Here is a 20,353-nt window from a genome sequence, read left to right as displayed (position 1 = left end):
CACAGACAAGAAGAGACGCAATTCTGTCAAATGTCAGGAAGAACAGTCAGCATGGCTGAAAGAGTGAGATCAAGAGCTTTTGGTGCAAAAAATTCATCATCATTACTATTATTGCAAAAATGTTTGATCAATTTCATCACCATCCCACACGTCCAAACAGAGCAGTACTGTTCCTGTATGAGAGGGGGCCGAGGTGACAACCAAGTGAAAAAAACTAATAATAATAGTACTAATAATAATGATAATCATAATAAGAATAATTACAAAAGAAATAAAAACATCTCTAACAGACAAAAACACAATTCAGTCACTGTCACAACACCAGAGAAATTCTTTGTTTATTTTTTTTTCCGACTGTTTAAATGAATTAAATATCGCTTTTTAAAAATATTTTTTCACCATCTACTTTATACTCATTTATTTATTGCGAAAAAATAGGCAACTGGACGAATGGTGGTGGTGGTTATGGTCTGAGAGGCGACACAGTGGAAGAGTGATGAGATGGGGTCGGCATTTTCACTGAGAGCTGCAGTGTGCATTGCCCTCGTCGGCCACAAGGGGGGGGTGGGGGAGCACAGTTTCCCATTTCCACCAGCCTCTCTGGCTGGCTGCAGGCGCCCTATTGGCACCGGCCAGGTCCGCTGAGGCCAGCGCCGTTGGCCTCTCTCAAATACAGCCCTCCTCCTTTTGTAATCGCCATTTGCTATTCGTCACTGCTGGCATCGGTCCAATGTTCCATCACTGGGGGTCGAGCGGAATCTCTGGAGTCCTGTACAATGGTCATTTTCCCTGAACGAAAAAAAAAAAAAAAAAAAGCAAACAAACAAAAACAGAAAAACGCTACCAACGCAAGTGCAATCTCCGCTGGGCCAAAAGCTTCCCCCAACTGCCTCTGGACAGAGTTCAGGAATGGGAGGGACTCCAGGGAGGGAAGAAGCAAGGGAGAGGGGAGGTGCCGGGCCGGTAATGGTGGGGGCAGGATCTGAGAACTCAACGTGCTGGAGGAGATGCATCACTGGGGCTGACAGGATTGAGAGGAATGTAAGGAGAGAGAGAGAGAGAGAGAGAGTGTAGGAGACAGGGATGGGTGGAGAGAGAGAGAGGGTGTAGGAGGCAGGGATGGGTGGAGAGAGAGAGAGAGAGAGGGTGTAGGAGACAGGGATGGGTGGAGAGAGAGAGAGGGTGTAGGAGACAGGGATGGGTGGAGAGAGAGAGAGAGGGTGTAGGAGACAGGGATGGGTGGAGAGAGAGAGAGGGTGTAGGAGACAGGGATGGGTGGAGAGAGAGAGAGAGAGAGGGTGTAGGAGGCAGGGATGGGTGGAGAGAGAGAGGGTGTAGGAGACAGGGATGGGTGGAGAGAGAGAGAGGGTGTAGGAGGCAGGGATGGGTGGAGAGAGAGAGAGAGAGAGGGTGTAGGAGGCAGGGATGGGTGGAGAGAGAGAGAGAGAGGGTGTAGGAGGCAGGGATGGGTGGAGGCCGGGGTGCCCTTACAGAGGACACCTGGAAAAGCGTGCGGTGGCTTCCACCTCCCTGGCCAGAGAGAGAGAGAGAGAAAGCAAACAAATATGGGAAAGGAAAACAAAAACAATCGAACAAAACGGTTCAAAACTCGAAACAAACAAAATGTCAAATTCACATCTGAACACACCGTGTCAGTCCCCAGTCATCCATGCCGCGCTTTCGCAGCGAAACAACGAGGAAAAGAAACGTCTCTTAAGACCGAGCGATCCAAACCAGTCTTGCTTTCTCTTTGTTTAGATTCTTTTTTTGGGGGGGGAGGGGGGGGGGGGGGGCAGGCTGGGGTTGTTTGTTGTTTGTTTTTGTATTGTGGTTATCCACCCCCCCAATCCATGTGCACTGCAGGATCTGGGTCATGCAGCTTGGCGCAGGTCTCAGGGGCTTCAGGGAAAGGGGCTCGTATGCTATTTTCTCTTTTTTTTTTGGGTGAGGGGAGCTTGGACAGGGTTTCAGGGGAATGGGACTCAGGGATGTAAACAGTTCAGCGGCAGGACTTTCCGTCCTCAACTTGGGGTCCGTAGCTCAGCTTAAGAGCTAGTCAGGGTTGTGGGACAGGAGAGCAGCCCAAAAACAGAGAGAGAGAGAGAAAGCGAGCATGAGAAAGACTGACCGAGAGAGACCAGGAAGGAGAGGTGGGCCCGAAACAGAACTGTGAACCGGTGCAGGCAGACCGTCGGGGGTCAAGAAGCGTGGACGTTGTGAACGTTGTGTGTGGCAGTTATGTATAGACCGGTACCCACATGAACGCACCCTCGTCCGTTTCGTCCGCTGCCACATCCTTGAGTGCAGGAGGCGGACATGACGAGAGCTAGTTCATGCCGAGTGGTCTGTGAGAGAAGGCAGGTTGTTGAGGCTCAGTGTTAGCTACATCACTTCAGTCAGCAGCCTGGTGAGGGGGGTGGTCTTTTGACAAGACGGCAGGCAAGGACATTCAGGAGAGCTCAGCCAAAGGCACAGCTTTTTACGCCTCCCCAGAGAAGGACAACCACAAATCCCTATCAGAAGTATCAAGAGATCCTGTACGGTAGGAGTTCCATGTATGTTATCATGCACGTTTTGAGTTCCGTATGTGATGGCATCAGAAGTAAAGTCACACGTCCACAGCTCTGCATCTACAAACACTGTAACCTGGATCTACTGTATGGTAAACGTTACATTTTACCAATAGTAATTTCAATAGCAAAGTTAGTTACAATATCAAGTGTTAGCTAGATACTAAGAGGTTCCTATAAACATCTGAAGAGCGACAGAAGTCCACCATTTCCTTTGTAAGACTTGGTTTAGTCTACATGAGACGGTGATGTACAGTACTGTAGGTAAGTGAATGTGAAAGGAATGTTGGAATGCCATGTTAATGGAACAGTAAATGCTTCGGGTAGGAGACGCCGTCTACTTGACGTGTGTCCCAATTTCCGACATGCAATGGGAATGTGTTCAAGAACTGGGAATGTGTTAAAAGCCTGTGTGAGGCATGTGTGTGTGTGTGTGTGGATGTGTGAGTGAGTGTGTTTAAGGAGTGGCCTTAACCACTGTTGTCTTTTTCTCTCACACTCGCACATGTAAAGCGTCCTGGCCCACCTCCTCTCTCCAGTCCGTCCATTTCCACTCCTCTCTTCCTCTCACTTTCTCTCTCTCTCTTTCTCCTCTCTTCCTCTTTTTTCTTGCTCTCTCTCTCTCTCTCTCTCTCTCTCAAGATGGTGCTTCCCTCGCTCCAGTCTGTATGGAAACAGCGCAGTCCTGGAGGCTGCTGCTGCTGCTGCTGCCGCTGTGAGGTTCGGGGGTCGGGGGCAGCGCTGCTACGAGCTGAGCCAGGGGTGGTTGAGGCACTCCCCGGCCGACGCTCTCTTCTCTGGCACCATCTCCAGCATGGGCAGCAGGAAGTGCGTGAAGTGGCCCGCGTCCTCTGCCGACCAGCCGTACTTCTCCACCAGGACGTCGAACAGCGACCACGGCTTCAGCTTGGTGATGTGTCTCAGCTCGCCTGCAGGGGGCACCAAAGAAGCAGACAAACGCAGAAGGGGAGAGAGGAGGAGACAAAAGGTGATTTTTTTCCCCCACAAATATTTCCCCAAGAAATGTGTACAGACATCAAACTGAATGTGATTGGGAAACACAATGGCGCTTTTCAAATCTGTGTACCCCATGCTACTGTTCCAGAACCAACCCATCAGTTATCACTATCCATTAAGGAATAGCTGAGAATTAACGGCAAGCCTGATTCTAGATCAGCAGCAGGAAGCACCGTGAGACAGCCCCCACAGACAGACACCCTCCCGGTGAGATGTGGAGGTGGATGAATCACTCGCTAGAGCAAGACTCGGCAGCAGTCTAATATTTACTGGCAGTGCGGTTCAAAGGCGCGCCCCTAATGAAGTCTTCATAACTACAGTCATTAGCGCAGCCCAACTTTGAAATGGGAATACATTGTTCCCTCTCTTCCTCCCGAGGAGTCGTGGAGGAAAACAAACTCTCCTGATCCATCCCACCATCAGTGTCAACAGCATGGGAAAATGAGACGCAAAGCCTCTAAAAGGAGGGTTGCACAAAGACTTCACTTCATATTATAGGGTTTTAATGATTGTGTTTGGATCAAAACCACTGTGTCTCTGACAAACAAGCAATGTGGATGGTAGAGAGAAGGAGATATACGACAGCAACGGCAGCAGTAGGATGGAAAAGACAAGACCAGTTCAGTCTGGTTACCTTGGTTACCTGAGCCTGATGAGGGGTGACATCCTGTCACAGAGATACAGAGACTAACCAGAGGGGGGGTGGAATTGCATGCGGGTGCACATACACACACACAAAAACACATACACACACAAACACACACACATCTCTCTCTCTCTCTCTTTCTCTCTCAAACACACACACATCTCTCTCTCTCTTTCTCTCTCTCACAAACACACACACACACACACACAGACACACACACACACACAGACACACACACACACACAGTCTTTCACACAATAGAAACTAATTGCTGTATAAGCCCAGAAGTGGAGAGCCAGGTTTGTTGTATCACAAGGTGTTAAGCGGAAGTCTTCATACAATAGTGGAAAACAAGAAACAGAATGAAAGAACCTGTAACACTCTCCCATGATTTGAGGAGCGTTTGCGTTTGTGTTTGTGTTTGTGTTTGTGTGGGTGGATTGTGGCTGCTGTGGCCTCCGTGAAAGCCACTGTGTTGTTACCTTTCTTGGAGAAGAACTCGCGGCTGTATTTCCCGGCAGCAATCACCTTACGTGGGACCTTCCCCAGAAGCTCCATGATCAGAGCGATGTGATCTGACCCCCGTAGCACCCACGACACATACACACGATTCACACACATACATGCATACATACACACACACATTCACACACGCATACATACACACGGACACAAACATACAGCAGAACAGGTACACCTACATCAGTACAGCATGCACACAAACACATAGGGACTGGTTGGGACCACTGACTACCTGGCCACTGCACACCGGAACAGACCGACTGAGTCTTGGTCAAATCATTACAAATGTCCACTCCTAGTTAGTCACTAACAATGGCCTTGAATTAAATGTCTTTTGAAATGATACTTTCCTGTATCTTTGTGCCCTATACAACTGGGACTTGGTCCTATTCTGGGCCAACAAAGTGAACGTTGCTAAAGGTTTGCTTATACTGCTGGTCTGTTCTGAGGTCGGTTCTGCCTGTCTGTGGGTGTGCAGGTGGACATGTTTAGCCTGTTGGTGGCCCCGCCAGCCTGTTCCCCAGCGCTAGCTACCTCTTCGGTTGAAGAACTCGCGGGAATATTTTCCAGAGAGTGCAAAGTGTCGTGGGATACAGCCCAGCAGCTCAATGATGTGGGCTATATGGTCTACAGAGGAGGAGAGGGACACAGGAGCAGAAACAAGGGAACGGCCAAGGTAGGAGGGGATCAGGAATAGCCAAAGGGTGGGACCAACCAGAGAGGAAGGAGGGATGGAAGGAGGGAGGGAGGGATGGAGGGAAATTAAATAAGGCGGCAAAGGGAGGGGAAGAATATTAAGGATCAACAAGGTTGGTGGAGGGGTGGGGAACGAGGGAGGACAGAAAAGGAGAGAAAGAGAGAATGTGTTAGTGAAGCCCCATTACGGGGTAGAAACAGTCTCAGAAGTGGAGAGATGAGCGGAGCTTCTGAAGTCCATTACCCTCAGGGCTGGATTGAATCAGCCTGTTAGCGCAGTGGGAAAGGTCAGAGGTGAGCCAGCCCAATGTCAGAGCTTCTGATTGGTCCTGTTCTTATCCACTTCACCAATAAAAGCACTGACATTACAGACTTAATGATTTCTTTACCTTCAATAAGTCATAGGAAATTGTATCGGTGTTACGTACAGTCTACCCCTAGTGGAGTGGAGTTCAATAAGTCATACCCTTTGAATATTACATTTGTGAGCAATGGGTGTCTCATTTATGAGTGTCAGTGCAGCATATCAGTGACCAATACACAAATGTTAAAGTTTAAAAGCAGATGTGTGCACCATAATGTAACTATAATAAAAGTCTTAAATGGGGGGCACTTTATGAAATGTGAGAGGATGACCAATGAAAAGCTTAGGGAGATGAAAGCTATGAGTCAACTGAAAGAGTGAATGAGAGTAAGGGAGAGAGAGAGAGAGGGAGGAAGTGAGTGAGTGTGTGACATAGAGGGTCTGGAGAAGAGAGGCAGACAATTGAGAAGAAGTGAGCTGGTGAATCACACAAGCAGCTCACAGAGAGAGACGAGTGGTCAGATGTGGCTGAGAGGGAGTTAAGGGCTTTGCCCAGTGGACAGAGTAGGGAGATGGGGCAGACGCAGGGAGGAGGGTGAGCAGCAGGGTTAATGTTGATGATCGGGCAGCATGGAAATATGGGTGAGTAGAACAGGAAGGAAATGGCAAACTACAAAACATGTTTTGTAAACAAAACATGGCTTTAAAAATCAAATATAGATGAAGAATTTTTAGATGCGGAGCAATTGGTGTTGCAGACTACTGGGGGCTGCTAAACATATTTACAGATGCACATTCAGTTACAGCTCTTTCTAGTACAGTGTAATGCACATTCAGTTACAGCTCTTTCTAGTACAGTGTAATGCACATTCAGTTACAGCTCTTTCTAGTACAGTATAAGTATAAAGTGTACAGATGCACATTCAGTTACAGCTCTTAGTACAGTATAAGTATAAAGTGTACAGATGCACATTCAGTTACAGCTCTTTCTAGTACAGTATACGTATAAAGTGTACAGATGCACATTCAGTTACAGCTCTTTCTAGTACAGTATACGTATAAAGTGTACAGATTGGACAATTCTGGCAAATATTTTTCAAAGATCATCACTGTTGCATAAACAACCCACATTTATGGGCACAACCTTTCTGTTTGGAACAATACTGTGTAGGGTATGTAGCATGTCATGTGTGTGTGGGTGTGTAGGTGTGTGTGTGTGTGTGTGTGTGTGTGTGTGTAAGAGTAGAAACTCACCCTCATCACGGGAGTAGTCCTCCCCTGAGTGCGGCTCAAACAAGTAGTCTCCAGTGGCCAGCTCAAAAGCCTGCAAGAGAGGCAGGATAGAGGACAGACAGCATGAGAACGATGATTGGCCAACTTCAGTGACTGGCACAGAAATGGTCCAATAGGAGGCTTGTATTCTCACCATGCAGGCTGTGCTCCAGATGTCTGCGGGAGTGCTGTAGCCGGCCCCAATCAGCACCTCGATGGAGCGGTACTGCCGCGTCTGGATGTCCTCGGTGAAGTGCTTGTGCTGGGGGAGGGAGACAAGACAGGAGATGGGCCTCGTTACCATGGATCAGGAATACACACACACACACACACACACACACACTTATACAACTTTATACTGTACACAGGCACATTCAATAGACACAATGTTTATTAATACCATAGAAAAATAGCTGTGTGCTTATGGTACTCAAATACAGTATTATACAATGTAATGCATATGGCTATATTTATGTTATTTACATCATTCACTCTTTCTCTCCCTCTCTCTCTCACACAACCACCGCCCCAACACACACACAAACACATTTAAATTCTTTATTTGGATTAGAAGATAAGCATATATCATGGCATAATCCAAATTTGATAGAAAGAAAACAGCAGCCACTATCCCAGTCCATTATGCACATTAGGGGTAAAGATGGCACCTACGCCTCCATATGTAGAGGCTGCCAATTACTGCTGATACAGAGCAATATCTTGTCAGTTTCTTGGCCTTGTTCTTATGTAGTCCACAGATCTGCAGGCCTCTTACACACATCTTGTGCACATGGCCTAAACTACCAAAAATGAGGGCAATTATTTTACAGGTGTAGCCAGAGTTATTGAAAACATTCTACCATGGTTGATATTTTAACAGTTTTGAAGCATAGCATAGATGTCCATGTAAGCATCGAAAGAGCAACCAATTGCTCTCTATTATTGTTTGGTTTTGTTTATGTAAAGCACATTGAATGACCTCTGTGTATGAAATGCGCTATATAAATAAACTTGACTTGACTTGACAATTTCTATTGTTGTAACGGCTTTGGTGTGTTCATTAATTACAACTATGTCAGGTGCACACACACACAGACACACACACACTCCAGCCACGTCCTTCCAGTCTCTCCCTTACCACCCAGCAGGCGTTGCCCAGGTCAGCGATCTTGACTCTGAGGATGTCGGCGTTGCGCGGGTCCAGTGGATTCACCAGCAGGTCGGCTGCTCGAATTTTAGCTGCCAAAGCCAAAGGGTACACACTTACTGAGGGTCGGATGGTCCAGTTGCCACTTCATTACGCCATAATGACATCAAGTCATAATGACCTCTGCTTTAGGACTACATTTCCCACAAGGCATTGCATTACAATAAATGAACAACAGTGAATCCAGTGTTTTGGTGAAACTGAGCCATGCACAGATCATTCTAGGGCCACACAATGCATTCTGCCAAGCCCACGTCAAGCAAATGTAGTGTGGCAGCTCCCTGTCATATGAGCAATTAGCAGCTGTCACATCAGCTGACAAAAAATGACTCTCCTTTCCAGTAACATTTTTTCCCCTTTCTATTCCCTCCATAGTCTCTTCTCTTGGCTCTGCATCACACAAACCCATTCTAGTCACACATCCAACTAATTCCTTGTCGGTTTGTCCGCTCTGAAACCTAAGCCCTTCTGTAGCTGCTCCAAGTGCATGGACCCCACCACCACTGACTCCTCCAGGCCCACCAATGCTGCATCACACGGGCAACTGAAAGATTCCAGATGAGAAAAGCCCCACAGAGACTATTCAGCCCCACAGAGACTACTCAGCCCTACAGAGACTACTCAGCCCCACAGAGACTACTCAGCCCTACAGAGACTACTCAGCCCTACAGAGACTATTCAGCCCCACAGAGACTACTCAGCCCTACAGAGACTACTCAGCCCCACAGAGACTACTCAGCCCTACAGAGACTACTCAGCCCTACAGAGACTACTCAGCCCTACAGAGACTATTCAGCCCTACAGAGACTACTCAGCCCCACAGAGACTACTCAGCCCTACAGAGACTACTCAGCCCTACAGAGACTACTCAGCCCTACAGAGACTACTCAGCCCCACAGAGACTACTCAGCCCCACAGAGACTACTCAGCCCTACAGAGACTACTCAGCCCTACAGAGACTACTCAGCCCTACAGAGACTACTCAGCCCTACAGAGACTACTCAGCCCTACAGAGACTACTCAGCCCTACAGAGACTACTCAGCCCTACAGAGACTACTCAGCCCCACAGAGACTACTCAGCCCCACAGAGACTACTCAGCCCCACAGAGACTACTCAGCCCCACACCTCATGCAATGCCAGCTGACATATATAAATGTTGCAATATTATTGCAGATAAATGGCATACATCCTCCCATCCATTTAAACCAAAACATGTTTGTGAAGATGTGACAGATCATTCTTGTTTGTGTACTGGTATTCTGGTTGTCAAGGACTGCCTGGCTCAAAGCAGACCTGACATAAAATGGGGGGGACCACACCGTAGCGTTCCATATAAAAACATGTTACACTATATCCACTGTATCCATATACCGGTATCCTGGGTCAGTATGCCTATGGTGGTGTAGGAGTGCGTTTGCGCGGGGTAGAGCCCCTGGCTCGTACCTTTGGGCGTGTCTCCGGTGCTGGAGGAGGAGACTGTGCGGCTGCGGTCTCCGCTGGGGCTGAAGGGGCCCTGCTGCTGCGGACCGTGCGGGCGGTCAGGGCCACCGGGCTCGGGGTCCAGCGGTAGCTCGGGGAAGCGTGGCGAGGTGCCACGGTGGCGTCCCCCACTCCCGCCCCCACGACCAACCACACCCCCACCCACACCCCCACCCCCGACCACACTCCCGCCCCCGACCACACCCACACCCACACCCCCGACCACACCCCCGCCTCCGCCGTTGGTCAGGACGGGGTTCTCGCCGTTGTAGAGCTCGTACGAGGCGTCGGAAGCGTCGCGGTCGGTGGTGCTGATCTCGGACTCCACCAGCGGGCAGAGCAGCGTTGTGGGGGACGCCACCACACCCAGGTCCAGTGCCAGCTCCTTCACGGCCAGCACCACGTGGCCGTTGGCCTTGGACGCGTCCGTGTTGATGGTGGTGCTGATGTTGATGCTGGTGGAGTTGGTGTTGGTGGAGTTGTTCCTCTGAGTATCTTCCTCCTCGTCCTCCTCATCGTCGTCATCATCATCATCATCATCATCATCGTCCTCATCGTCATCGTCGTCCTCCTCCTCGTCCTCCTCCTCATCTTCCTCCTCTCCCCCCGCCTCTTTCTCCTGCCCGCTGGACTCCTTCTCCTCCTCCACCTCTTTCTCCTGCTCGGTCTCTCCTTTGCACTCCTCTTTCTTTGGCGATTCCTTCTCCAGCTTGGGCTCCTGCTGCTTCTCCTCCTGCTCCTCCTTGTTGTCCTCCTCCTCCTGCTCCTCCTCCTGCTCCTCCTCCTGCTCCTCCTCCTGCTGCTGCTGCTGCTGCTGCGGCTGCTCTCCCTCCTCTGCTTTCTCCTCTTTGTTTTTGTTCTCTTGCTCCACTACATCTCTCTGTCCCCCCTTTTCTTCTTCTTCCTCCTCCTCCTCTTCATCCTCCTCCTCCTCTTCCTCCTCCCCCTCCTTCTCCTCTTCCTCCTTCTCCTCCTGTTTCTTGTCCTTCGTCTCAGTCTCTCCCTCTGGCTGGGGGTTGGTGGGGCTGCGTGTCTCTCTCTCTGGGCTGGGGTGCTCGTCCACCTCCCCGTCCACTGCGCTCGGAGGGGTCTCCGCCGACGTGTCTGCTACCTGCTCTGGAGCTGCACCTGAGAGACGGCAAATGAGAGAATGAGAGCTGCAAGACTGCGGAACGCGCGCAGCATAAACCCCAATGAACTCACTCCAGATATAGTGTGAGGGAAGTCTAGCAGGGAATGGTGAGAAGCAACAAAAAATGAGACCAAAATCAAGCTGACAAATAGAAACAGACAAATTCAAGTCAGACAGAACAATTCAAGTCAAGAGTGAAATCAAACACAAGACATGAGCAGTGCATGAGCCTGGTCTAAACTGCAGGTGATTTGGGGCTTAGAGGAACAGTAAGAGAGAGAGAGAGAGAGAGAGAGAGAGAGAGAGAGAGGAAGAGAGAGAGATGGAGAGAGGGAAGAAGGAGACGCAGGAAATGGAAGAGATATCCTATCACTCTGGCGCAGTACTGTAGTACGGCAGAGACTCAAGAATAGCTTTGACCCTATGGCCAGGTGTGTGTGTGTGTGTGTGTGCATTTGTGTTTGTATATGTACGTGTATGTGTTGTTTGTGTATCCATGAGTATGTTTGTATATGTGAGAGTGAGTGTTGTGTATTGTGTGTGTGTGTGTGTGTGTGTGTGCGTACGTGCGTGTATGTGTGTTGTGTGGACACAGCGGGGGTGGCCATGATGTTGGAGACCCGCCAGAATGGGAGCAGCAGATCTCGCCTCATTGATCCTGCAGTCTGATTCTCTCTCCCTTCCTCCCTCTCTCTCTCCCTCCCTTTCTCTCTCTCTCCCTCTCCTCCATCATGGAGCGCAGTCTTGCCATAATGAGAGACTACAATAAGAATATGTAATGGCCTTCTTCTGCAGGCTTCTCTGTGCATGGATGCTGCTGATGACCCAGTTGTGCTGCTGAAAACTTCCTCAATTCACTGTCAGGAAGTCTTAATAAAGACGGTGAAGTTGCACATAATAACCAAAACAGAAAGGAGGAGATTGTTTTATTTATTTTTTAAAAGGACAAGTGTAATGGATGTGAGGAGGAATGCAGAAACGGGATACAGAAAAAACATTGCTTCCATGGCAACCATGGAGGGCTAACAGCAGCTGCATGCGTTGCTTTGCTGAACAGGTATTTGTGCTGCTGCTGGGGAGGATCAGTGATATTGATGCTTCCCAAGTGTCATGGGGGAGCTCTCTCACTCATGTGCAGACTCATGTGTAGCAACGTGAGTAGATGGCTTTTGTTGAGGAAACATGCATACGGAGGAACTACAGCACCGCACATCACACGCACGCACACACACACACACACACACACACAGGTAACTCCTGGAGGCACTCACAGGTGTGGTTGGTGAGCCGAACAGGCCTCTCCCTCTCTCCCTCGCCCTCATCTTCTTCATCCACCTCGTCATCATCGTCGTCGTCGTCGTCCGTGTCCGCCGGTGCGATGGCGGGCCCCGGGGCCGAGCTGGGCTTGGGGGTGGAGATGGCGTCGGGGTCAGCGTCGGGGTCAGCGTCGGGGTCCTCATTCTCCCGCTGCTTCTCGGCCTCGCGCTCCAGGGCCTCGATCTCCAGCATGCGCCGTTCCAGCAGCTCAGCCTGCCGCTTCTGCTTCTTCTTGAGCTTCTTCTTCTTGTTCTTGGAGATCTTCCCCACCTGTGATATGACACACACACACAGCACACACACACACACACACACACACACACAGCACACACACACACACATAGCACGCACACACACACACACACACACACACACACACACACACACACAGACACACACACACACACACACACTGGTTTTAAATAGCCCATAACCACAGTTAAAGAAACTAATCAGTCTGTAGGTGTGACAATAACAGAAGCATGCTGTAAAAGTGTGTGCAACTGAAACTTACCTGTCTAAGCTGAGGGGCTGTGCTGACTGAGAGAGAGAGAGAGAGAGAGAGAGAGGGAAAGAGAGAGAGAGAGAGAGAGAGAGAGAGAGAGAGACAGAGATGGATAGATAGAGAAAAACAAGTGTCAAGCGGTGAGCCAAGGCAGAGTCACCAAATCATATATCTCAAGACTCAGAGAGCACACATGCATTTGTGCTGAGCATCTTCAAAGCAGCGCTCGCTCTATTAATGACCCCTAAATGCACCAGGCCCACTGAAACTAGTGCAAAAACACTGCGCTTAGATCGCTTAAACGCACCATACGGATCTTTGGTTTCCCGGAGTTTCTTGCTCAAGTGGAAAGAGGACTTAATGAAACTAATGCGAGACAGTCCTGCGCCTCTGTCCTAGATCCATATTAATAGGCCATTTCTATTTTTGATGCCCGAGCCCCACCCCTCCTACATAATGGAACACTGCCTCCACGCTGCCAGCTGCCACCTATAGGTGCCGCCGCTCAGGATGGAAGACCCAGAGTCCGAGGGAGCAGTGGACCAGTGAAGTGTTTCAAATCAAAAAGGCTCCTTGATGCTGAACGCACTCGCTCTGAATGGAGCAAGGGAGGCACTTCACAACAACAGAGTGGGGAAGCTGCTAGCGCTACACAAGAAGGCCACTGTGTGTGATGAGTCCAAGCGATCCTTTAGAGAGAACAGCAGGACAAGGCTGGACGCTGGGGAGTCCGCGCGCCGCGCCCGAGACCTGCGCGGGGGACTAAGACGGACGGGTGTGCGGGTGGCAGGAGAAAGATGGCGGAGGGTGTCACCTGCAGAGCCGGAGGGAGGAGGGGCTCCGGCTTTCTGCCACTCGGTGGCCTCCACAGCCATGCGGCGCACAAAGGCATCGTCCACGCACAGCAGGATGTTCTCGGGCTTGATGTCCGTGTGGATGATCTTACACTTGCTGTGGAGGTAGTCCAGGCCCTGCAGAACCTGGTTGACCAATCAGAAGCACATTGAAACAGACAAACAAACAAACAAACAAACAAACAAACACTAGATTAGAATGTTTTTCGCCTGGGAAGGTACTTCACTTCAGGTTCTTTATTTTTGGGGGATACTACTGGCATATAAGCGGTTGGTCATTTGTCTAGAAATGTTTTCAAACATTTTATGTTGAACAAAATCAATAGAAAGTTATGAAATTACATATAAAATCAAAAATCTTTTTAGGTGTTTTTTTTTTTTAACTGAACTGAACTGAAATGACTTCTGAGCATCTCCCATCCCCTACCACTTTGGTTTGTATGCTGCACTGATAGAAGAGGCTGAGAAAGCCCAATAAGTGGTATTTTTGAAGCATGTGTTTTACCTGTCTGATAATACTCTTGACACAGGGCAGTGGCAGGCCTTGGTAGTTAGACTTAATAATCCACTTCAGTAGATGATGCCCCAGCACTTCAAACACCATACACACATCTGACAGACTGAGTTAAGGAACACAATCATTGCATAAGCACGCACGCACACACACACATACACACACATACACACACACACACGCACGCACAAGAACACACACACACACACAAACACACACAGACAGACACATACACAAACACAAACACACAAGAACTACAGGGCTCAGTAACATCAAACAAATAAAATGCTTGTGCACTGATGTGTATGACACTCCTTAGAGGGATACGAATTCCATTGATTCCCGAGATCTTGAAGTCATCGATAAGCTGCACCACCATGTCCTTGTTAGGGTCGCCGGGGTCACTGTCTCTGACCTGTCAGACGAAGAAAACGGAAGCAGGAAGAGACATTCATTTCAAAAGCGGTTTTTGGGACACGCATTTTAGATATGCTTCAGGTAACTAAAGACAGTTACCGTACGTACTTCTAAGGACACACAGCAATTAGGACACATGTATTTTCGGGACAGGCTCCAGTAGGAACACACACTAGTCCACTAAATGGACGAGGATACTTTGTTTTGAGGAGACTCACACATCTCAGCAGCTTGATCTCATCCAGCGCCGTCTCTGTGTAGTGCTGCGCACTCTTCACCACCTTCATGGCCACGAAGCGCTTTCCCCTGAGAGAAGACACACACACACAGGCACACACACACACACACACACACACACGCGCGCGCGCACACGCGCACACACGCGCACACACGCGCACACGCACACGCATGCACGCACGCACACACGCACACACACACGCACGCACGCACGCACGCACGCACGCACACACGCACACACACACACACACACACACACAGACACACACACAGACACGCACGCACGCACGCACACAGACACACACACACACACACACACACACACACACACACACACACACAGACACACACACACAGACACACACAGACACGCACGCACACAGACACACACACACACACACAGGGTGTAAAATCACCCTGGATTGGTAGGACGAGTGCCTGTGTGATGACATATGGGGCTTTTGGCTGCAGATCCCAACCACATGGTGGACAGAATAAGAGCCTCCAGCTAAAACGGCAGTACGCGCAACCTCACACACTGCCCACAAACCCTCAGGACATCCCACAAGCTGCAATGACACACACACACACGCCATCTACAATCATCTTTATGTCATATACACTATATGCCAGGATTCCATTTCGTCAACTGAGAAAACTCCATAAGTTTTAGTCCACAAGACCACACGTTTCAGTTTTATTTGTATAAAGTATTATAGCAACATTTATATAAATGTATTTGTATAAAGTATTATAGCAACATTTATATCAAAAAAGAACATTTTTCTCAAAAGTGTACTTGGACTTTGTTCATTCTCAGTTGATTTGCAGAATCAAATTGAGTACTAATGTAATTCACATCCACCAAACTGCTTCATAACAAAGCATGTCCTTCTGTGATAATGTTGACTACTGTGACTACTACTAGCACAATTTGTTTGCAGTGGAAAATTCCATGAGGATTTCCATGAGGATTTCCATGAGGATTTCCATGAGGATTTCCGTGTGGATTCTCGTGTGGATTCTCGTGTGGATTCTCGTGTGGATTCTCGTGTGGATTCTCGCGTGGATTCTCGTGTGGATTCTCGTGTGGATTCTCGTGTGGATTCTCGTTAGCCTAAAAGGGAGCCGATGCTGACCGCCGGAGGGGAAGTAGGAAGCGAGAGGAAACGTGAGCCTGGTCACTGATACTGCGCCCGGCGCGCGCGTGCGTGCGTGTGTGTGTGTGTGGCGTGGGCCGGTGTTGGGTGCCACGGCGCTATCGTGTTGGTGTGCTGGTGGCATTGCCATGGCTACTCACTGGATGTCCCAGCACAACCAGACGGTGGAGAAGTGTCCCCATCCCAGCTTGCGGATCACGTGGTACCTCCCGTTAAACAGATCCCCGATCTTCACCGGGTGGTACCCTCCTGAGGAAGGCGAGCGAGAGAGAGAGAGTGAGGGAGACAGAAAAAACAGACGATAAAAGTGTTCATCTAAACATATTCAGAAGTCAAATTATTGATATATTCCACTTTGATACATTTCACAATTTTATTAACAACTTTTTATTTTATCGGAACACAGACTGAGGCAAAGGGAGAGATTAGACAAACTTCAGATGAAAAGTGGTTCCAGAGATTAAAAAAAGAAAAGAAAGGCAGAAACAAATCATATTAAAGCGCGTCAGCAGAATCCTACTAGACAGCTGGGGTAGAGAACTGAACCCCTGGGCACAGAAACAGAAGACCAAAGGAGCCGAAGGTCTGGAGAGTCAGAGGTAAAAACGAGGACAGACTGACCAGAGGAGGGGCCAACACAATGACTGACAGAGCACACAGAGACTGAGAAAGAGAGAGAGAGATGGAGAAAGAGAGAGAGAAAGAGATGGAGAAAGAGAGAGAGAGAGAGAAAGAGATGGAGAGAGAGAGAGAGAAAGTAGAGTAGGCTGGCCTGAGGAGCTTCTAAATGAGTCCCTCAGCGACACCTTCCTTTTAAACAGCATGAGTGAGCTAAAACACAGATGATGGAGGGAAAGAGAAAGAAAGAGGGAGAGAGAGAAAAAGAGGACAGACTATTGACAACGAAGACGGCACACAGATAGAGAAAGTGCGAAGGGTAAGACCAAGAGATATGCAAGATGATAAGGGAATTACAGATGAAGTGAGAGGGAAAGTGCATGAAAGAGAGAGAGGACAGAGGGAGAGAGGGGGAAGTAGAGAGGAGAAGACTGATGTTGTTTCTTGCTGGCTACAGGGCTCTCTGCCTACGTCTCTGCACCAGCGCTACAACCTTGAACCACACTGCCAAACCTATAAAACTGACACAAGCGCTGCATTTCAATTGAGGAGAGAGAGACAGTGACCCACAGAGAAGGGAAAGGACCAGGAGAGAAAAACAGAGGGAATAAGAGCTGAAGCAAGAATGGGAGTGGATGGAGAAGCCATAGAAGTACATTTCAACATTTTAACTGGAGTCCCTTTCCATCCTGCAGATGAAAACACAAGCTTCAGCAGTGTGGGGAACGGCCATTTGTGTGTCCACACCCCACCTAACTTCATTATGACAAGCCTCTTGTGCAGGACAGGCCAAGGGTCACAATCAGGAGATGACCAAGCCAGGGGTCAGGGGTCACAATCAGGAGATGACCAAGCCAGGGGTCACAATCAGGAGATGACCAAGCCAGGGGTCACAATCAGGAGATGACCAAGCCAGGGGTCACAATCAGAAGATGACCAGGTCAGGGGTCACAATCAGGAGATGACCAGGTCAGGGGTCACAATCAGGAGATGACCAAGCCAGGGAAGATGTGGTGGAAAGAATTACAGAGAGACAGAGAGACAGATTTTAAGAAAGAGAGACAGATCCAGAGAGAGGTGGTAATAAAAGAGAGGATAGTTTATGAGAAAGATAGAGAGAGAGAGAGAGAGGAAAAGAGACAAAGAGAGAGAGAGAGAGAGAGAGAGAGAGAGAGAGAGAGAGAGAGAGAGAGGAAGGGCGAGTGGGCTGACCTTTGCAGTAGTCGGCGGGGTCCTCCTGCTCCTCATCGTCTGAGCCTAGGATCTCCTCCTCTGGCTCAGGGGGGGGCACGGGCTCAGGAGGGGGGGGGCGGGGGTGGTGGGGGAGGGGGCGCCGACGGGACTTTCTGCTGGGTCTCAGGCCTAGAGAGAGGGAAGAGAGAAGGAGGAAGAGAAACATGAGGATGAGAGGACTCATCTTTCTCCTTCATTTCTCTGCAGTCAGAACGAGTCCTCTGGTACTAGAGGGTGATTTCATGTCCAGATTAATTAAACAACTGAATAAGATGTAATGGAGCTTTTGTCATACATTTGCAGCCAATCTAGCTAACATCCCTGTGTCCTTGCCTTGCAACCACCGACAACAACATTCGTGGTGTTGATAACTGGTGTCCAGAATTCAAACATATACACACAAACACACACACAAACACACACACACACACACACACACACACAGACACACAGACACACAGACACACAGACACACACACACACACACACACACACACACACACACACACACACACACACACACACATACACACACAGACACACAGACACAACATCAGTGTATCTGAAGACATCCTGCAGTAAAAGCTCTTATATTTTCACAGGTTTCATATCCACACGACAAAATGACGTGTTGGATGGCCAGTGACAGGTATTTATATCTCCCCCTGCACCTGACCGTGTACCATTACAGTTTTTTCAGTCGCTAACAAGCGTTTGTCTAACCAGTTGTCACATTTTCAGAACTCTAAACACAATTAGCACAGCATCTGTCTTTTGTGGCCATACCATTCACACATTTAATGTTGTTTTCACACAATATACAGTCAGTGAACACATTTCCACAATGCTTACATTTTCTTAACAGACAAGCTATACCTCCCAACAAAACTATGGATTGTTTTTGTAGTATTTACAAATGTTAACACACAACATCCGACAATAGCAAACACAGCCTTGGATAATATCAGATGCGATGTTGATGAAAACATGTGGCCTAACTCTGAAGACCGCAGAGATTAGATTCAGTAATTTTGTGCTTTTTTAGCCCCCCCCCTTTTTTTTTACAGTTTTTCTCAGTCGCTTTGGTGCTTTTCTCACATCACTATTGCAGTAACATTTGCACAGCAGTTAGTGCATTTCACAAAACAATTAGTGCAAACTGGACAACCTAGTGGATAACCTGCAAAAGCACGTCACTTACTCAAAATGGACAGTCCATTCCTCAAAAGCAAGTCTTCATGTCAATGAAACTGCCAGTGTCATCAAAATAAGAAGTCTTGACACCATCGTTTATGAATGAATGAATGGCTTTGTCATGTTTTCATTATGACAGTTTATTTTCTAGTGTTTTCCTATGCAAAAAAAAGGTCAGAACTCGGTGACACTACCTGAACATGCTCAAGACATACGCTACTTGTACAGCCATTTGAAAACTACAGTAAAGTTACAAATTGCTGTAGTTAGGGGAGTGAGTACAAGACACTGAATATGTACGTTTCACAGTTTTACTATATATGCTCTTTGCAATTCTACAGCATTGTGACATAATTTGATAACTAGTTCAACAATTTTGTATGTAATGACTCAAGCAATGAAATGAAGACTATTAGATTTATTGGGAACGACTATTCAGCATTCATAAGTATAGTTCATTTTGACTGACATGACAAAGCAACTGATAAATGTCCAAAAGCATTTGCAATTTGTTCAGAGGAAGGAGAAATTGCTACTATGATGTGCACAAATGACTAAATGTTGTGGAGGTTGAACTATTAGTTATGATAATTTTCATTCTGATCTGAGAAAAGCACCAAAGCGACTGAGAAAAACTGTATCTGGGCTTTTTGCTGTTGTTGTTTGTTCAGAATGCTCTTGTGTGTTTCATGGATATTTTGTTTACTGTAAGCAATACTGTAAAACTTTTTCTGTTCTATCATACTGTAAACAGTATTTCTACTGTACCTCCTGTAGTAAACAGTAAAGGGAAAAAAACTTATTTGCTTTTTACTGGAATGCTTTTGAATGTGAACATTACATGTGGACATACAGTTCCCAACCAAGAAATTTAGTGTAAAAACAGTGGATAGCATGTTTTGCATGCAAAGACCCGTACAACTGAAACATAAAAGTCTATGCAGTTTTTGTAATGTCAACAATAGCCAGTATTTTGAAACCTGGTGTACTTTAATTGACTGCATGTACCTTGTGAAGTGAAAACAAGTGTTATTCTTTGACAGAATACTGTAATTTCATTTTGAGTCAGATTTCCAGTGTTTTGGTAAAGTTAGTGTGTGCAGAGAAAGATGTGTTCTGTTTTGAAATGAAGAGTATATATTTAACAAAATGTGTTTATGAGAAGAAAATCCATTTGGCCAATTGTGTATTGTAGGTGTGAGTCTGTGTTAAGAGTTTAGAAAAGGTATCTGAAGTATGTGTAAGCGCTTGTTAGCGATTGAAAAAAACTGTAATATGGATTGAGGGATTTCATAACATATACTGCAAATTAAGATAAAGAAAACACTTGACATCCACTAATAACAGTGTTTAATCACAGCCTCATGAGGCCATTTTCAGTTTGAGCTGAAGACGTGCAGCAGAATAGACATGAAATGAAGACAAGGATGAAGACATATCCATGCAAACACGTCAGC

At 47.7% G+C, this 20,353-nt stretch overlaps 1 protein-coding gene across 1 annotated transcript in view; it reads right to left on the bottom strand.

Moving 5' to 3' along the window:
* Nucleotides 1–1,783: 1,783 nt before the first annotated feature.
* The window catches only part of LOC121724635 (SRSF protein kinase 2-like), a 62,590-nt gene continuing 44,020 nt past the window's right edge, over nucleotides 1,784–20,353 (bottom strand). The window contains 18 exon segments of the mRNA XM_042111326.1: nucleotides 1,784–3,499; nucleotides 4,716–4,808; nucleotides 5,290–5,382; nucleotides 7,010–7,079; nucleotides 7,182–7,289; nucleotides 8,166–8,266; nucleotides 9,680–9,852; nucleotides 9,958–10,520; nucleotides 10,650–10,843; nucleotides 12,119–12,434; nucleotides 12,679–12,704; nucleotides 13,484–13,649; nucleotides 14,029–14,135; nucleotides 14,365–14,452; nucleotides 14,673–14,760; nucleotides 15,992–16,100; nucleotides 17,682–17,778; nucleotides 17,780–17,831. Coding sequence (XP_041967260.1) covers nucleotides 3,315–3,499; nucleotides 4,716–4,808; nucleotides 5,290–5,382; nucleotides 7,010–7,079; nucleotides 7,182–7,289; nucleotides 8,166–8,266; nucleotides 9,680–9,852; nucleotides 9,958–10,520; nucleotides 10,650–10,843; nucleotides 12,119–12,434; nucleotides 12,679–12,704; nucleotides 13,484–13,649; nucleotides 14,029–14,135; nucleotides 14,365–14,452; nucleotides 14,673–14,760; nucleotides 15,992–16,100; nucleotides 17,682–17,778; nucleotides 17,780–17,831 — 2,629 coding nt within the window. The 3' untranslated portion in view covers nucleotides 1,784–3,314.

This window comes from Alosa sapidissima, chromosome 11, assembly GCF_018492685.1.
Source record: "Alosa sapidissima isolate fAloSap1 chromosome 11, fAloSap1.pri, whole genome shotgun sequence".
Classification (NCBI taxonomy): domain Eukaryota; kingdom Metazoa; phylum Chordata; class Actinopteri; order Clupeiformes; family Clupeidae; genus Alosa; species Alosa sapidissima.
Note: the sequence above shows the minus strand (reverse complement) of the source record. Positions and strands in the feature narration are given on the sequence as shown.